Below are 12,779 nucleotides of genomic sequence, written 5' to 3'. Positions count from 1 at the left end.
CCTGAATATGACAGATTACTCTTTGACTACAAATCTACATTTATAAAAGCAAACAAATGCATAAATTCTGATTTCTGAAAGAACTGTTTGAAAATATATATAAAAGAAAATTGGGCCCATACATTTTTTATTGAGGCCCACCCAGAATAATTTCCTGGCTACACCCTTGGCTATACCAACATCCACGTCACGATTTTATTCCCAGAATTAAGTCCTTGGCTATGTTCAGAGTACCATACATGCCTACTACTGTTTGAAATGTTTGTCCTCCCATTTTCTACAGTTTCACATACTTTTTCCAAAAAATAGTGTGCATAGTATAATAGTATGCTAGCCCAGAGCGCTAACGTTCATCACCAAAATGTACGTTTTAGATCTTTTCATCTAGAATGCATTCTAAATAAAATCTGCTAAACATCTTAAAACGACCAGATTTACAAATGTTCTAAATCATAAACATTTCAAAGACAGTTGCTGAATGTCTTACCAACATGAGAGGAAATATCTATAGACCTATTGTAGATGATCAAACAACCTAAAAAAAAAATGTACACCAAGATGTAAATGCACATTTAATACGTCTGGGTGAAATATGGGTGCTAAAATTCAGTATTCCTTTCCGGACGCCCTTTTCAGTCAAAATCTTTGCTCTTATTAGTGGATATACAAAAAGGCAAGTCAAACATACACTTGTTAAAAAAGAAAAAAAAAGTTTAATGCATGTGATCCGGGGTCTAAAAGGGTTAACGCAGGTGTTGACAGTGCACAAGATAATTAATGATTTACGTTATGATTTATGTAAAAATTCTGATCCTGTCACAATATTATAAAGTTATGCTACAGACATGATTCTATTCTTAGTCTGCATCACATGATTAACCCAGAATTTATCAATATTATTAACAATAATAATATTAAAGTCACACCAAAACAATGACATACAAACAAATCATACACAATTCTAAACATGATTTCATCTAGTAGCCAGGGACAAAATACAGTATCTTGATTTAAAAAAAAAAAAAAAACTGTACATGGTTATCTTGCTCAAAACATAAGTAAAAACAGCAGATAAAACAAGTTCAGAGAACAAAAAAAACCCCAAATAAATTCACAGGTTTATTCAGATTCAGGATCACTTTGACTTCCTCCGTTTTGCCTGGGTGGGACTGGCTCCAGTGTTTGATTCTTCAAAACCAAAAGGAAAAGCTTAGTTAGCCATCAAAAATGTTACCTTAGCATTTGTTAGTTTTATTTCCACAACATTCAACATAAGCCTATTACTGCATATAGTCCACAGCTATCCATGTAATTCCTTTTACCAATCTATATGACGTAGACTCAGGGGCTCTTCACACATGACACGCACCTTTAAGGTAAGACTAGAATTCTAATAGCTAGAAATAAACTTTGTTCTATCGTGTGCCGTTGCAAGTTCGCAAGGTCAAGCGCTCAGCCAAGGATATGCTTTCAACTGTAGGACCACATGGACATGTTTGATGCATTTGCTTTATGACAGTCTTTAATAAAGTCAATGGCAGATGCACAAAGACAGTGCACATATACTGTGCTGATGATGAAATTTGTGTCAAGCCCACTGTCCATAAGATATAGGGCCATGCAGAAAACTAGAACAAAAAGTATACTAAGGCCTTAACCTGCACCTTTTCCTGTGTTAGAAGAGGCTGACCCTGGCCTTGCAGATCTCTTTCTCAGGCTATTGTCGGATGCTTCCTCTTCAGGTTCCTTGTCTGTTCGTGAACTCCGTCGACTAGGACCTTTTGCCTTCTCAGCAGTGGCCCTTGTATCCCTAGAAAAACGGAGGGGTAATGGGGATGACAAATGAAGCAGAAATTATCTTAAGAGAGCAATCATACAATCAGTTTGTATCCTATGCATGCTAATACCTAAATGGCACATTCTACTTTTCCTTGGGTTTGATACTGAAGTAAATTACCACATCTGGCCCCTGTACTACTGAGGAATTCCAAATTGCTGTTTTTCCTCATCTACCACAGATAACGTCCGTCTTGTTCATGACCATATTTACTAAGACGGTCGCGCTGCCCCATGCACGTACATGTGCAGGGAATCTACAGGTTTGGTAAATACATACCTTGGGGCTAAGTTGATGGGCGTCTTTCTTTTCTTTGCCCATCTGTTATAGAAGTGGAAAAACAGCGGTAAACTGCTTTGATGCTGAACAACAATATTTTTTTCTCCTTCCCCAAATTTGAGTAAAAGAATGATTTCATTAATCATTCCATGATTATTAATGTCTTCATGTGGTGAGCTCATTCAGTTAAGCCAATTTTTTTTTTTTTACGTAAACACTGAATCAACAATGAACCAAGCATATTCAAGTTAAGATTTGGTTAAATATAATTTGCAGCACATAAAACATTGATGTAAAAAAAATTGGGTTCAGACAGTCTCCACAACTGATGTTAGTAGCATATTGATAAAGTAACAGTGTTGCATCCTGCCTTACCCTTGTTCTGTTGCGGTGGTAACCCCTTGTCCTGTAAACACAGAAACAATTTAAATGACACTGTTACAAGTTTACACATGATAAAGGATAAATACTGCTTGTGCATCATCTTTCATTGTGCTTTTTTCACTTTGTCAACTTCAGACTACATTCCTCAGAGTTGGTCTGGCAAAATTTTAAAGGGCACCTATTATGCCTCTTTTCACAATATGTAATTTAAATCTTTGGTGTCCCCAGAATGTGTCTGAAGTTTCAGCTCAAAATACCCAACAGATCATTTATTATACCATGTTGAAAATGCCAATTTATGGGTGGGAATAAAAATGAGCTGTTTTTGTGTCTTTAAATGAAAATGAGCTGGTACTCCCCGCCCCATATCCAGAACAGGGCAGAGTTTTGACATCTCTGCTTCGGATAACTAGACATCAAAAGCAATATGACTGACAGCGAAAATAGTGGCGTTCAGCCCTATGTGTTTGAACCAGAGTCAGGCACTGATGAGGGAGAGACTCAGAAGTAATAACTATGAGAATGAACCAGGAAGTTTCTGAATGGTTATTTGATAAATGTATTTATTTGTTGTAGAGTTTTTTCAGCAGTTTTGCAATGATGGATGAGCAACACACACTCACAAATAGCGTCACAACGTTTGCTATCCGCTATATAATGAAACAACACACACAAACAAACGTCCGTCGGTCATGGGCAGGGCCTGTACAAAGTGACGTCACTTCGTACAGAATCTGCGAACGGCTTGTTCTGAGACAGCGCTTATGATTAATGGGAATTTTAAAAAAGGACTGCGTGGATCTTTATCATTATAGGGTGGTTGTGTACACACACTGCTAATACACATCTATGTTCAAACACCATGTAAAAGTGAATTTTGCACAATAGATCCCCTTTAAAGCTAAGCCAAAAGGGTTGGTTCGGCAGTCTGCATACGACCTCTATGACTCTTCTATTTTTATGGGGAAAAGAATCTTTTTTATTATTATTATTACAAGATTAAGCATTTACCAGCTTGATCACTTGAAGGTTGGTCTCCTTGTGCAGTTTCAGGTTGAGCTGTAGGGATATGAAAAAGAAAATGACAACTAAAAAACTATTCATCTTGGAAACACATTATCAATATGTCTATGTAACAACTAGTGAAATGGAATTTTTATCATCAAAAAATAATAACCTGTGAGGCTAGGAGCATCAATAATGGCTTCCTTTGTTTCGGCAGAGTCCGGTAGACTTGTCTCCACCAATGAAGAAGGCTGCTGTTCCAAAGAGAGTTGTTGGAATGTTGCTGTGGAGGAGTTAGAAGTGGTAGTGGGAGTTCCTAGAGGAATGGCAGGTGGAGCAACTGAACTTGCAGGCAAAATAGAGGGTGGTGAAGAATTAGTAACAGGACTAGACAGGTGAAGTATGTTAGAGGAAGAGGCTGGGGGAGGCAGATTAACTGTTGGCATGGAAGTGGGGACTGGAAAAGGAGTAGGCACAGATACAGGAGAAGAGACTTTTGAAGGAAGCACGGACTGCTGAGATGCTACTTGAACAGTTGTAACCGTTGCTGAAGCAGAAGGCCGGAGTGAAGATACCATTACAGATGTGACCACAGAAGAGGCATAAGGTGTGGCAACATCCACAGTTTTTCCTATCTGAGTGATGGGATTTTGCTCTTTTTGACAATCACTGTTTGAAGAGATGCTGGGTGCAGTATTTTTGCTTACAACAGTCAGGATTGGACTGCCTATGGCTAATGTTGTTATTGGAGACAAGGGACTATTGCGAGCAACAGCTGTAGCCCCTGGGATAGAGCAAGCAGGTGAAGAGGCTAAAAGATGCTGAAAGGGTGATGATTGCATGTTAGAGTGTAAGGAGGACTGACCAACAGAACTAGGTTTTGAGCCAGTGGCATCAGAGACACTTTCCTGTTTTGCAACACCTGGGCTTGGCTGTTGAGGCTGTGGTGCTACGATTACAGGGGAAGCCTGACTTGCAGGTACTTGAACTTGAAGCTGCCCAAGGACAGTGCGGCCTTGCTGACTAGAAGCTATGCTGACAGCTGGCGAGTTTGTTACCAAAGGTGTCGATGCTGGTGCAGAGGGTGGTGATGTAGATGACACTGGGGTAGGGTTAAGTTGGATGTTTGCAGAGACTATGGGACCAACCATGGTGACAGGTTGAGACATGACACTGGTACTTGATGGTACAGATGTAGCTTGAAATATTGAATACACAGGTCCAGTGATGAATTGTGGACGTGTTTGGGTAGGGTTTTGTTGACGAATATCTGGGGGTCTTATATTTTTATTGGGAACTGCAAGCACCTTGGAAACAACAGCTGGAGGAACTACAGAAGCAGTGTTGGTTGCAGAGCTAATAGGATTGGAGGTTACAAATACTGTTATCTGGTTTTGTGGAGTTGATGCTGATGAGATTGGTCTTTGCAAGACTGTTTGAGATGTATTTGTTATGGGTATAAGGTTATGACTTGAATTTACTGAAGGGTTGGAAATTGAAGTGAGGCTTAAAAGAACAGTTTGATTTGAACTACCACTTGATACAGCACTGATGGACTGCATATTTTGACTGCTACTGGGGACAATGTTTGGGCTTGATACTGAATTAGATTTAGGTTTCTGGTCAGTTTCACCTGTTGACAAAGCGGGGCCCCTATCTGTGCTCTGCAAGACAACACGATTAAATTGGCTTGATTGATCTAACAGAGTGCGAGGGCTCTCTTTCTGCATATGATCTCCACCTAAATGGTGATTATTTTGAGATTTCATTGACAGTGGTGGGGTGCCTGTATTGTCCAATAGTTGATTGAGAGAGGTTGGAGCATCTTTAAAACCTGGTGATATAGAAGAGCCAAGCTCTTGTTGTGGTGTTGTCTGAGAGTGGTGCTTATCTTCAGCACGCTGTTCAACCAAATTTTTAGGTTCTTGACTTTTTGGCTCCAGAGATGGCACCCGAGGATTTGTCATTTTAGGAGCAGGCTGCTCTCTTAATTTAACTGTCTGATGCTGCTCTAACTGTGGAGCATGTCCCTGGCCATCTCTAACTGTATCGGTGCTACCAGGTAGCGATTGCAGAGCATTTGAATTCTGTTGTGATTCTCCAGGTCCTACTGATGGCAGACATGCAGTGGTAGCTGTGAGCACTGAGGTGGGACTAACCATCATGGTCTGTGGACCTTGCATTTGCTGCTGGTGTGGAGGTGATGTCAGTACATTTTTGGCCCCCTTTTGTCTTCCTGGGCTTGGAGTGGTAGCTTTTCTATTAGAAGCAGGGCTTGATCGTCGACTGTTACTGGGACTAGCCCGTTTAGCTTGCCCAACTCCAGGCTGTTTATCTTGTTTACCTCCAGAGCTTACCATGCCACTACCTGACGGATAAGTCTGTGGGCCGTTATTGTTGCCACTGGTGTTATTGTTGACAGGGAGAGTTGCTAGACTTGGTGGAGCCTGGCCAATGGCTTTAAGGGTGGTTGGGTTTAGACCCTGCTGGTCAAAGCCTCGATTAAGGTTTGGCTGCCGTGGTGGCAGAGGAATGTTAATTTTAGGAGGGAAAAGACCAGCAATAGAAGCATTCAGTCTCTCAGGGGATAGATTTATTTCAGAGGGTTCAGTACTAGGTGGACGGTTGGTTGGAGTTAGAGGGTGGTGATATGGTCGGGGACTAGCCCTGTTAGGGGTTTTGGGGCGGGAGCTTTGGGAAGTTGAAGGAGCACTGGGAAAGTGAATATTATGTGACCCAACCATTGCTGACACTTGCTGTGACTGCTGTTGGGGGCTTGCTCCAGGCTGGTGGGCAACTGATAAAGGCACAGACTTCATTAAATGAGTATTAGGACCTTGGTTGGGAATCATTTGTTGATTTCCATTTCCTGACTGGGGACCGATTTCAAGGGATCCCTTGTCCTGCAAGCTGTGTGTTCCAGGGGTTTCCTCTGGTGTCGATTGTCCAACCTCTGGAAGGGGTGTCCTTCTCGCTGGTCCAGAGATAGATGTATTCACCATAAGTGGCATCCCTCTGGCTTTATCTGGAGAAGGTGGAACACCTCCATGCCCTTGAAGATCAATCATTACAGGTATGTTGCCCTGTTTTGATACAGGCATCCTCTGAGCAGGATCAGTAGGATTAACAAGACCCTTTGGCATGTGGCCACCTTGTTGTAATGGCATTCGATTCTTAGCTTCCTGTTGCATTTTAAGCATCATCATCATTTGTTGTTGCTGCTGTTGTTGTTGTTGCTGCACCTGTTGTGATTGTGGCTGTGATTGCGGTTGTTGTTGTGGTTGCTGCTGCTGTTGTTGAATCGGCATTGATTGTTGTGAATTAATCTGAGACAGGACATGATGAGGTCCTTGTGATATTCCAGGTTGACCAAGAGGACCTTGCATACTCTGCATTTGCATCTGTTGCTGTTGCATTTGCTGTTGTTGCATCTGCTGCTGCTGCTGTTGTTGCTGCTGTTGTAGCTGTTGTTGTTGCTGCTGCTGTTGTAGCTGCTGCTGTTGTAGCTGTTGTTGCTGCTGCTGTTGCTGTTGTAACTGTTGTTGCTGCTGCTGTTGTAACTGTTGTTGCTGCTGCTGTTGTAACTGTTGTTGCTGCTGCTGTTGTAACTGTTGTTGCTGAATTTGCTGAATCTGTTGTTGCTGTTGGGTGGGCATAAACTGCATTGACATTTGCTGCAATACCCGTTGATCTCCAGATTGACCAGGCACACCTAAATTAAAATACAATTTAATTGTAATTAAAAATAATTCTTTCACAATGTAAAACAAGTTATCATGTGGAATAATCCATTATCAACCAAGAGACATACTATTTCAATCTCTTACCTTGCCGGTTAGAGTCAGTACCAGCCCCTTGATCACAACCCAACCCTTGAATCTCTGCTTCCTCCAATCCATGAGGCACTGAATCCAGACTACTATATAAAGAGAGATAACAACAAACTATAAATAGATTTATATATTAAAACTGTGCATAATGTTATTTACTTGATTTTAGTGTACAATGTATAGCTTAAAAAGCACTTACCAAAGACCTTCAGCTGATTGTTGTCCTTCACCTAATTTGGGTTTTTTCTTACGAGGTGGTTTCTTCTTTTTAGGCTTGGCCTGGTTAGTGCCAGTCCCAGCTGTTCCCTGCTTCCCACCAGGTCCAAACTGGCTAGCAGAAATATCACTTTGGAGAAGGTTAACTAATAAGGGACTGGTTAATGTCACATCTTTATTTATTGGAAATCCACCTGCCTGTCCACAGGGTCCTCCCATTGGCATCTGACCAGCAAACTGAGGATTGAATGACATGCCATGACCAGGAAAATGGCCATTCCCCACCTGCAAGTGTTGAGAACCTCCCAACATACCCTGTTGATGTTGCTGATTCTGCATGTCTGGAACCATCTGTTGGCTCATATCAGCTGAGCTTCCACCTCCCTCTCCTAGCTGATGTGGAAGTTGCTGGCCAGCCTGTTGCTGCTGCAGCATCACCTGCTGTTGCTGTTGTTTTTGCTGAAGCTGTTGTTGAACTAAATGGTGACTTCCTGGAAGTCGCATTTGAGCCCCATGCATTCCTAATGCTTGGTTGGGGTTGCCATTCATTGGAATTTGTTGTGACTGTTGTTGTACAATCTGCTGATGTGGCTGCTGTAGCTGTTGCTGTAATTGCTGCTGTTGTGGCTGTTGGTGTTGCAGTTGTTGTAGCTGCTGCTGTTGTTGTTGTAAATGCTGTTGCTGTAATTGCTGCTGTTGTTGCAGATGAGCCATTTGTTGCTGTTGCTGAGCCATCTGTTGCTGACCAATCTGAGACTGGAACTGTGGCAAGTTACCTTGCATATTGGGTGAAGGGCCTTTCATCATATGGCCTTGAATGACCCCAGGCTGACCATTGGGGCCAAAGGCCTGCTTGTTACTCTGCATCTGACCAGCTACCATGTGTTCCATCATTGCATTTTGTTGTTGCTGCTGTTGCTGTTGTTGAAGTAATAATGCCTGATGTCCCTGTTGGTTTTGGCTCTGCATTATCCCTTGACCCTGTGGTGGCATCAATTGCTTGGGAGGCGTCATCCCTCGCTGCCCTGTATTCACTGGCCTAGACAGGACAGTCTGGCCCCCTGTTTGGCTTTGTACCATTTGACTTTGAGAGGAGGCTACTGTCTGTGTTTGATGCTGTGACTGCTGTATACCAATCATTTGAGTCTGAAGTCCTTGCTGAGGCTGCCCCATACTTCCTCCTGAGGTGGTTCCTGGGGTTTGAACCGGCATGCCAGTGTGATGGCTCATTCCACCACCTTGAAGGGGATTAGACTGCATGTGGTTTGGTCCTGAGGTTGAAGACTGGACACCTTTAATAAGATTTTCAGAGGGTGTAAATTCATGCTTTATCCTTAGAGTATGGTCATATTTATACAAACATATGCAAAACCAAATTAAAACAATCATCTTTTCATGCACATATTACCAGTGTTTGCCATGCTCTGACTGTTTTGTAGTTGAGGTGTACTACCTGCTCCACTGGTAGTAACCTGACCTTGTGCAAAGTTCTGATTTACAGGAGCATTTGGGAACCCCATGGGCATCCTTTTGGGAATACCTGCAATTAAAAATGTTCATTAAAGCATATAAATGCCAACCAAATTAGAAATACTCTTTACATTAAATGGCTGAAACTTACCTCCCATACCACCTTGAGGAATCTGACCATGTTGGGGAATACCTATAAAGCCTGGCTGAATGTTTCCTTGCTGGCCCATTGCAGCTCTTCCTGGTGATCCAACACCCTGTGGAAATCCCTGTGGGGTTGTGGGACGTGGACAGAGTTGCCCCTGCCCCATCATTGGTGGAGTTCCAGGTGATCCCTGTTGAAAAGGAGAAGATGAAGAACCAGGGGACTTAGCTGCAAGATTCCCCTGCGGGGCAGAGGAAGGAGGCAGGGGAGGAGGTGCCCTTGAGCTGACCACTCCTGGTGCTCCATGGGGGCCTTTGGGCTGAGGGGTTGCAAACTGGTTTGCCCCAGCCTGCTGCTGTTGTAACTGGTGCTGTGCCATCGTATTGAAAACCTGACCAGCCTGCTGGCTGCCAAATGGATATGGTGGTGGGGGATGACTGGGCGTCTGAACAGAAGCCAAGGAGGGTTGACGTTGCCCCATTTGTGGTTGTGGAGGGGCTTTCCTCCAACCTGGTCCCATAGGACCCTGGACAGGAGGTGGCTGGAGAATACCAGAGGGCAATTGGTTCCAACCAGGAGGAACAGGCATCTGGTTTGAGGGGTTGAAAGGACCCCGTGAACCACTTATTTGAGCTAGCTGAACCTGCTGCTGTTGTTGTTGTTGCTGCTGCTGCTGCTGAAGTTGCTGAAGGGCTGCTGGGTTTAACTGTCGATTTGCTTGCATGGCTTGCATGTGATGGCCCTGGGGGCCCAAGGTGCCAAGTGGACCATGTCCCACTTGTGGATGATGGAGCTGTTGTTGCTGTAAGGCCAGCCCTGGCAGCATAGGATCAATTGTGTCTGAAAAGAAATGTGAATAGAAATGTGAGGACTTTTGAGGGAAAGTAAGGCTCACTCAAACCAGGCTGACTGTGAACTTCACCTTTAAGTGATGCGAAGTGTCAAGTATGTAATTTCTGTGCCATCAGGCCACTAATATCACCAAACACAATTGTAAAAATGTTAACTTTAAAACAGTTTTTTTGTGTGTGTGTATGCATGAGCAAATTCTGACATTCTGTCTCAAATGTAGACAATGTGGTGGCACCCTGTGAAATCTAGTATGCTGTATGTGCTCTGACACCAAAAACAAATACAGATGTACAAATATCATTGTGTAAACATTCAGTGGAAGATTTTAATCACAATATGTCCTAATGTATTATTTATACCGCAAAGGCTGCGATTTAATCAAATTAATTTATAATCTGCATGTGCAGCATGCTTCAAAGTGAATGTGTGAAGCTGACAGCTCATACACTGAAAACAGCTCATACACTGAAAACAGCTCATACACTGAAAACAGCTCATACACTGAAAACACCACATCATCAGAATTAGCTTTATTGCCAGGTCTGCTTACACATACAAGGAATTTGTCTAGGTGACAGGAGCTTCCAGTGCACAACAATACAATACAGCAACAAGACAGAGATAATAATAGAAAATAATAATAAAAATATATATATATATTTTTTATACAAAATAAAGTAAATATAGTACACACAATAAGAGATATACAGTCAGGTCTATAAATATTGGGACATCGACACAATTCTAATCCTTTTGGCTCTATACACCACCACAATGGATTTGAAATGAAACGGACAAGATGTGCTTTAACTGCAGACTTTCAGCTTTAATTTGAGGGTATTTACATCCAAATCAGGTGAACGGTGTAGGAATTACAACAGTTTGTATATGTGCCTCCCACTTTTTAAGGGACCAAAAGTAATTGGACAGATTAACAATCATAAATCAAACTTTCACTTTTTAATACTTGGTTGCAAATCCTTTGCAGTCAATTACAGCCTGAAGTCTGGAACACATAGACATCACCAGACGCTGGGTTTCATCCCTGGTGATGCTCTGCCAGGCCTCTACTCCAAATGTCTTCAGTTCCTGCATGTTCTTGGGGGATTTTCCCTTCAGTTTTGTCTTCAGCAAGTGAAATGCATGCTCAATCGGATTCAGGTCAGGTGACTGACTTGGCCATTGCATAACATTCCACTTCTTTCCCTTAAAAAACTCTCTGGTTGCTTTCGCAGTATGCTTTGGGTCATTGTCCATCTGTACTGTGAAGCGCCGTCCAATGAGTTCTGAAGCATTTGGCTGAATATGAGCAGATAATATTGCCCGAAACACTTCAGAATTCATCCTGCTGCTTTTGTCAGCAGTCACATCATCAATAAATACAGGAGAACCAGTTCCATTGGCAGCCATACATGCCCACGCCATGACACTACCACCACCATGCATGATGAGGTGGTATGCTTTGGATCATGAGCAGTTCCTTTCCTTCTCCATACTCTTCTCTTCAAATCACTCTGGTACAAGTTGATCTTTGTCTCATCTGTCCATAGGATGTTGTTCCAGAACTGTGAAGGCTTTTTTAGATGTTGTTTGGCAAACTCTAATCTGGCCTTCCTGTTGTTGAGGCTCACCAATGGTTTACATCTTGTGGTGAACCCTCTGTATTCACTCTGGTGAAGTCTTCTCTTGATTGTTGACTTTGACACACATACACCTACCTCCTGGAGAGTGTTCTTGATCTGGCCAACTGTTGTGAAGGGTGTTTTCTTCACCAGGGAAAGAATTCTTCGGTCATCCACCATAGTTGTTTTCTTTCTTTCTTTTTAAGAATGTTCCAAACAGTTGATTTGGCCACACCTAATGTTTTTGCTATCTCTCTGATGGGTTTGTTTTGATTTTTCAGCCTAATGATGGCTTGCTTCACTGATAGTGACAGCTCTTTGGATCTCATATTGAGAGTTGACAGCAACAGATTCCAAGTGCAAATAGTACACTTGAAATGAACTCTGGACCTTTTATCTGCTCCTTGTAAATGGGATAATGAGGGAATAACACACACCTGGCCATGGAACAGCTGAGCAGTCAATTGTCCCATTACTTTTGGTCCCTTAAAAAGTGGGAGGCACATATACAAACTGTTGTAATTCCTACACCGTTCACCTGATTTGGATGTAAATACCCTCAAATTAAAGACGAAAGTCTGCAGTTAAAGCACATCTTGTTCGTTTCATTTCAAATCCATTGTGGTGGTGTATAGAGCCAAAAAGATTAGAATTGTGTCGATGTCCCAATATCTATATATTAGGGCTGTCGATTTAACGCATTAATAATGTGCGATTAATTTGACAAAAAATAACACGTTAAACAAATTAATGCAATTCATTGCAATGCTTTCCTGAGAAATTCAAGCTTGTAGTACCACCTGTTTACTCCAGAGGGCAGTAAGTGAAATTTCAGCTGTGTGAGCAACGCGCAGTTTATACAGTGAACAAAACATTAACAACCCTTCAGCGGACACACAACATACACATGCGTTACGTTCTTGCGTTCAAAACACTTGAATGAGCGCAAATGCAAACTAAGGGATCTCAAGATGTGTTTAAAGATTGAGTATTAAACTATATTTAACTTGATACAGTGACCTAAACATTTAATTTTTATGACGCAACACACCAGAGACGTGACACAAGCATGTCTGACGCAGGTCGTACGGTCTTTACAAATATTGAATTATCAACAAGGTTAAGGAGGTGTCCTTTAA

General features: G+C 42.2%; 1 protein-coding gene across 2 annotated transcripts in view; it reads right to left on the bottom strand.

Annotated features, from left to right (window-relative positions):
• Positions 1 to 576: 576 nt before the first annotated feature.
• Positions 577 to 12,779, bottom strand: part of LOC127628876 (nuclear receptor coactivator 6-like) — a 41,399-nt gene continuing 29,196 nt past the window's right edge. The window contains exons 6-15 of one of the 2 annotated variants that reach the window (XM_052105827.1): positions 9,173 to 10,006; positions 8,960 to 9,091; positions 7,535 to 8,843; positions 7,333 to 7,424; positions 3,678 to 7,217; positions 3,512 to 3,559; positions 2,492 to 2,522; positions 2,117 to 2,158; positions 1,665 to 1,810; positions 577 to 1,188 (exon numbers count right to left, since the gene is read on the bottom strand). In XM_052105827.1, the coding sequence (XP_051961787.1) occupies positions 1,136 to 1,188; positions 1,665 to 1,810; positions 2,117 to 2,158; positions 2,492 to 2,522; positions 3,512 to 3,559; positions 3,678 to 7,217; positions 7,333 to 7,424; positions 7,535 to 8,843; positions 8,960 to 9,091; positions 9,173 to 10,006 (6,227 nt within the window). In that variant the 3' untranslated portion in view covers positions 577 to 1,135. The remainder of the gene's footprint in view (positions 1,189 to 1,664; positions 1,811 to 2,116; positions 2,159 to 2,491; positions 2,523 to 3,511; positions 3,560 to 3,677; positions 7,218 to 7,332; positions 7,425 to 7,534; positions 8,844 to 8,959; positions 9,092 to 9,172; positions 10,007 to 12,779) is intronic. The other variant, XM_052105828.1, reaches the window with a different exon arrangement.

Source organism: Xyrauchen texanus, chromosome 35 (assembly GCF_025860055.1).
Source record: "Xyrauchen texanus isolate HMW12.3.18 chromosome 35, RBS_HiC_50CHRs, whole genome shotgun sequence".
NCBI classification, from domain to species: Eukaryota; Metazoa; Chordata; class Actinopteri; order Cypriniformes; family Catostomidae; genus Xyrauchen; species Xyrauchen texanus.
The sequence above is the reverse complement of the archived record's forward strand: the minus strand, read 5'-3'. Positions and strand labels throughout refer to the sequence as shown.